Raw genomic sequence first — 6,723 nt, forward strand, 5'->3', positions numbered from 1 at the left:
CTTCAGACCGTCGCTTTCTACAACGGGGGTCGGCAACCTTTTCTGTGATGATTGTCAGTATACAAATATCAAGACATCCAGTGTACGAGCAGCGTTTCTTAATGCACATGTCATTTATTTTTAATTTATGCACTGATAGTTAGTCAGACTATTAATTGAAGTGTGACCTTGTTAATAATAGAATAGGGCTAAGTTTTGTAACTTGTTTGTAGTTTGTAGTTTTTAAAAAATATTCTAATTCAAATAGATTTTGATAGTGTAGAGTGTATGTAATGATAAGAAACAAACTTATATAACTAAACATCTTTATTTCCCATACATTCATAACCTTTTTTTTCCACTGTTCATATGCAATAACAATGCCACAACAATTTCTATTAAAAATACTAATAGTATTACCAGTTTGAGTGTGTGTTTGGAGTCTATTCATGAATAACGGTTACTGTGTGTCCGTGTCAGAATCCGTGTGGCTGGGATTAAAGGTCTGCAAGGCGTGGTGAGGAAGACGGTGAATGATGAGCTGCAAGCTATCATCTGGGAACCTCAGCACATGGACAAACTGATCCCATCCATGCTGTTCAACATGCAGGACAGCGAAGACCTGGACAGGTACTGCACACACACATACGAATATATACACACAAATACTAACACACACAGAGTTCAGTTTTCTGTGTTTTGTCATTTCTCTCTGAATTTGGAACTGGAACAAAAGGACGCTCTCAGGCAAATATTTATAATAAGTGGATATAAATTAAGCGGACTGCATTATATTAAGAGATGTTTCTAATGTTTTGCACACATTTAAAAATATAAAGGGGGATAAATGATAGAAACCCGTTTCACTAAATGCCATCTCTTTCTTTTCACTTTTCTCACCTCATTGCATTTTTCTTTTATTGTGTGTGTGGGGTGGTTAATCCATCTGGACTCTTCCTCTGTACAGTAACAGATCTCAGATCCCTCTGGAGTTGCACTGCTCTGTGATTCTCAGGCTGAATTTAAGCCTCAAAATCCAGGTTCAGAGTCCTGTAAACCTCCAGAATCCGCTATAAACATATACACAGCAAGAAACATCCCCGTTAGCCCTGTCTAGATTAGATCAGATGTCACAGTTTCCAAACTGATTGTTTGCTGATGTAATAAAGTTCACTGTTTAGCAGGATTAAACTACTGTTGCGACAGTATTTTATGTTTCCAAGTTGTTGTGTTTCCTGCTGCCACATGAAGCTATTCATGTGGCAGCAGGAAATATGTCCTTGAGTTTCACCTGATTATAACTCATTTTTGAAAAAGACCTTTTTTTCCCTGCAGCAAACAATTCTTTTCTTTATCGAGCAGTGTTCTAGGGACAGCAGGTAATTTATTGCTCATTCAGTCTGCTGTCTCGGCTTTGTTTCTCTACCCCCTTACTGTCAGTTTGTGTAAACGTGGAGAGTTTAGGAACTGAGGCTACTCAGACCAGATGGTGCTCAAGGTTAATGCAGCAAAGCACAAACTGTTAATCAAGAGAGTTTGGGAACCAGTTTTCATATTAGAGAGACCCTCTGCTTGTATTTCCATCATTTAAATTGTTTTTGAAATAAAAGCGCCCTTTATACCCAATTAACTGTATGAATGTTTACTTATGCGTGTAATGCGGCAAATATTTGCCCTTAATCTTATACCCTTAAACATGAAAAATCGCTTTCTGTGTGAACACACAGTAACGGATGTTAAGGGTTATTACTGTTATTACTGGTTTATGACAAACTCTTGTAGTCTGGGGTGTGTTTTCTGCTCTCTTTGTCCTTTGTTTGGACCCCTGACCTACAGCCGATTTTTTATTGAGAATTACTACCTCGTGATGGAGCGTTTCTATTTTAACCCACACAGCTTTTCTAGCATTTACTGTGCTGGTTGAGAGCCCCAGGAAACTCACAGACCAATTGCATGTGCTCCAATCGTGTCATGTGATGCTGCTCAGCCAGTCAAATCTGTGCATTCCGATAAGCGTTGTGAGTCGAGCCCTCAAGTGGGATACACCAGAGACGTTTTGGAAACGCACACGAAAAGAGGAGACGATAGAGAAAAGAAATTTCACATGGCTTTTAATCAACAATGTACAGATTCTTACATGTACGTTCCTCCCACGGGCAGTTCAAAATCAGAATATCTCATATATCTCCTATCCTAGCTGGCAGGTAAGCAAGAGCTCACGTTTCTTACTGAACAAGAGAAAGTAGGAAAGTGGTAGCTCTATAAGCAGGAATGACAGAAGAGGTATTACAACAGTTTTTTTTAAGATGTGTTGAGTATTTATTATAAAATTGGTTGTGACTACACTTTATCACTTCAAGCTACACTTTTTATTTCATTTTTTTCTGAAATTAAGCAATTTATTTTAGTTTACTTAAATTTAGAATTTATTATTAGAGTAGTTATTATTTATTATCCCTCCAGTTTGATGTGAAAACTGACAGTGAATATTCTTGAAATATTATTTGATTGACAGTCCGTTGTTGACTAAAAACATGTTGATTCGACTATACGTTATGGTACTGAATGATAACGCAAGTTAGTGGTTATGATATTCTGGAACTTTGCTTCAGGAAATTTTCTGTAACTGGACCTCTTTGAATTGTAATTGAATACCCCTGCTCTAAAGAAAATCCTGCTGATGGATCTGTTGTGACTCACTGGCGCATCAGCTGAAGGAATATAAACGTTTGCCTGAACTCGATCCTGGGTATTAAATACTTGGCTCCCCTACCACCTCCACACACCTCAGACCTCATTATACAGTATTCGTTCAATCCTCAAACCCAGGCCCATAGCCTCGGTGAAAGAGGAAATCCTGGTGATGTGTGTAACTGAGAAGTTTTCTGCGTCTTCTCATCCCCTTCTGGGATTAAGAACGCTGCTCTACTTTCACCGGCGTTGGAAAGGCCGGAAAGATTTAACACCGCAAGGATCAACGAGGCACGACAGGGCGCTTAACGCTGTTATTCCTGTCTTTATTCTCCATTTTTCATATACGTGTGTGTGTGTGTGTGTGTGTGTGTGTGTGTGTGTGTGTGTGATCCCACTGTGTACCCAGATGACAGCGTAAAAAGTTGGAGACAAAACAATACAGATAAAACAACAGTAGAAAAAGATCACAATAATAAAAAGGCTAAGAAAATCCTCTGCTTGCCGTTTACCTCTTCTCTTCTCTAATTCTTTTAGATCCTCTCTCTACTTATCTCCTCCTTTCGTCCCTCTCCTCTTCCTTTTCCTCTTCACATTCTCCTCCTGCGCCACCTCTCTTCCTCTTTCCATTCTCCCCCTCCCTCTTTATCTCTTTTATTCTCCTCTTTTTATAATCATCACTCCTCTCTTCCTTGCTCTCACCGTGGCTTCCTCCCTCCTTCCTCTCCATCTCATTCGTGTGGTTTCCATGTGAACAAAAAGCTATTTTTGGACCCTGTTTGTTCTTCGCCCTTTGTTTCCTTTCTTCTTGTGTGTGCTTTTCTCTACCTAAAGTTCCACAAGTACCATCACATGTGGAGGAATTAAGGGGTTAGGATGTGATCCAACCCTGGCCGGTGTCTAGATGTCGTTATTTGGAGATGTTGGAGATTTTGTCTGGCTGACGACGACACAGGTGACACAGGGAAGCTCTTCTCAAACCCACAAAGCATCTACGTCCATCCTGAACAGAAAACAGCAGTCACTGTAGAAACCAGGCACTCTGGTTGGTTTGTACAAGACTGAAAGCTCATCCATTATTGTGTCATGTCAGATTTGTGTGTTGGAAGGTTCAGCACTCTCTCACTTTGTCTTATGAAAATTCAAAATCCAAAAAAAATATTTTTAGTATTTGAGATTTCTCATTTGGACCTGAACCTGGATCATGACCGGAGCGCAGAGCTGTCATCACACTGCCCACTCATGCTAGGAAGAACTTAAAATTAGTCCCTCGTTGCTCTGGCAAAGAGGTAGTTTAATGACTGTCAGCCCTCATGCAGCTACATTTGGCATGATATGTGCTTTTAACCCGCAGCATGTTTACATAATTATTTTTTCTTCAGTTTATAATGGCCCGCTCTTTAAGACAGCAGCGACTTGTACATTTTATGTGAATCACATTCATCAACAATTTTATCATTAAAGAATTCTCAGTTCTGAAATGATTCTTGATTGATTGGTTGATTCACAGAACTGATAACAGTTCTTATAATGTATTATGTATTAAGTTTTTTTTTTTTAAACATTTGTTTCCAGCTTCACAAATGTGAGGATTTGCAGCTTTTCTCTGTTTTATACCACCATAACATGAATATTTTGGGCTTTTGGACTGTTGATCAGACAGAAAAAGCGTCCCTCACATTGTGCTGTGGGAAAATTGTGTTTTGACATTGAAAGCAGTTTTTAAAAAAATGTATTGACTAAATTATCAATTTAAAAAATATTGACCGTTTCATTGAGGATGAATAAAACTGTGCAATACTAAATACTTTTCTAATATTTTTTGTTTTCTTCTAATAAAACATTTGCAAATATGATGTTTTTTAATACAAATTATTTTTATTAGTATATTAGAATTAATAGTTTGTTTTGGAAACTTATTCCATATTTGCTAGCTAGCAGTTGTCTTGTGAGTTGCTATATTTCTTACCATCAGCAGCTGTTGATCAGCAGGATCACTTAAAACCTAATAAAGTAATTTAGCCCCTCATTTCCTCATTTAACAGACATGCAGGCCTGTGCAGTCAGCATGTATATGCTCCTGCGTGTGCTGGTAGACAGGAGATCCTTAGAACCCAAAACAAGGATCTGCTCATTAAGACATTGCTCCATACCACCACTGGTGGGCGAATCCTGTTCCAGAGGAATTGAGAACATGCAGTGACTGTTTGCAGAGCAGAATCATTACTGTGGGGAAATGTGTCAAACCTGCTGAGAAAATCTGAGGGGAATCATATATATTGGTTCACAAAAAAGACACTAGGCTCTGTTTTGTTCATTTTAACTGTATATTTGCATAGCAGGCCTCCCTTTGAGAATTGTCACACTATACATCAAATAAATCACCTTGAGAACAACCTTCACCAACAATGGACATTATTATCAAATCAAAACCAGATCTTTCTTTTCAAATGATACCTGTGCACTCTGCAAGCTTTCCTTTGTAATCTGTTTGAACGTAAGAAGTTTAACTTTAGTATGACTTGCACATGTGAGCCCAGTAAGGTCTGTAACAGTACCAAGCGGTAAACTTCCGGTCTGAGAACTGAAGCGAATGCAGAAGTCCCTTAAACCTGCATTCTATCAAACGGCCAGCAGGGGATGACTCGGGCAAAAAGAGGTCAGGTTCCATTAGAAATAATGGTAAAACGACCCTGCTTATCAGCTGATTTAAGTTGCTAGTTTCAAGTCTTCATTAATACAGCATGATATACATTTAGTAAATGATGGTCCCATTTTAGAGGAAAATGGAACACAAAGCAGAGTATGCTTCAGGGTGGGACTATCTGTGATTGATTAGTCATTACCATGGCGACCTGTCAATCAGGCTACAGTGACTCGTACGTGTGTAAATTTAACCAGCGCTGTTGAAAAAGCTTATTAGGAGTTGGCTGTTCACTTTCTCAGGTGAGAACATTTTGTTTTACCTAGCTAAGCAAGCTAGCTAACTCCACAAGGACCCGTTTGCTCCATAGTCTCTAACATGGTCACGTCCGGTGCTGCTGGTTGCAAAAAATCAACATGGAGGCGCCCTAGCAGCCAGACTCAAGGGTTCAAAACGGCAGTCCACAAACCAACGAGTGGTGTCACGATGACTACGTCCACTTCTTATATACAGCCTATGAACAGTACACAAACATGTCCACAACCTTGGCCAAAATGCGTCATTCAGAACAACCCACTGAGAACCCAATGAGATGCTCCAACATCACAGAGAACAACAGAACAAGTCTTCATATAACAAAAACTAATGTTAATGTCTTCCAGAAGGACTCAGGAGTGTTTTCTAATCTTCCACCTCTATGGTTAAGGCATTGTTAGGTTTAGGCAACACAAACTATTCGTAGTTTAAGGAAAATGATTGACAGGTCAGGCATCTGGTGTTTTAAGGCATTTCTTTGACACCTGTGGCCAAACCATCCACCCTGACTGCCTCTCTAAGAGGTTTTTTGGCATGAAAATGTCACTTACCTCTCGCTCTCCTTCTGAGAGGCAACAGTCACTAATCATCAGGCTGCAAAAGGCCTCTTGTCATGAAATAGGATCATACACTAATGGTGCCTCCTGGTGCTCATTATCAACCCATAAGTAAACATTTTTCAAAAAATGTCATCCCACAATGTTAAGCCTACACTCAGTTGCAGTCTAAACAGTTGCTATAAATGCTCCCTTCCTTAAAGTTATAATGTTCTGTGCTTTACACAGGTGTTGATTTGGTTTTAGCTAGGTGTATCTAATAAACTGGCAACTGACTGTGACCAGTAATATGCTTGAACAAGTTCCATTATACTTGGTTTTACAGCAGAGTTTGCATTTCACTTCAGTGCTTGATGGGTGTTGAATGTGAAAACCCATTTTTATACCCCTTTATTTTGCAAATGTTAATAAGATCTGTGTTCATATATTATGTCTAGGGCTCTCTGTGAAGGTTTTCAGTCATCCAGGTCGTAGTTATCTAAAGCAGGTTAAGGTCAAGGGCAACTGGACTTGGTTGAAGACACTAGAAAACGTTTC

The 6,723-nt window shown here is 39.2% G+C and overlaps 1 protein-coding gene across 2 annotated transcripts in view; it reads left to right on the top strand.

Moving 5' to 3' along the window:
• The window catches only part of efr3a (EFR3 homolog A (S. cerevisiae)), a 171,573-nt gene that overhangs the window by 95,386 nt on the left and 69,464 nt on the right, over positions 1 to 6,723 (top strand). For both annotated transcript variants that reach the window (XM_038717238.1, XM_038717237.1), the window contains one exon: positions 460 to 609. In XM_038717238.1, coding sequence (XP_038573166.1) covers positions 460 to 609 — 150 coding nt within the window. The remainder of the gene's footprint in view (positions 1 to 459; positions 610 to 6,723) is intronic.

The sequence above is a fragment of the Micropterus salmoides genome, unplaced genomic scaffold, assembly GCF_014851395.1.
Source record: "Micropterus salmoides isolate LMB-PRFRI ecotype aquatic unplaced genomic scaffold, ASM1485139v1 Ms_hic_scaffold_14, whole genome shotgun sequence".
NCBI classification, from domain to species: domain Eukaryota; kingdom Metazoa; phylum Chordata; class Actinopteri; order Centrarchiformes; family Centrarchidae; genus Micropterus; species Micropterus salmoides.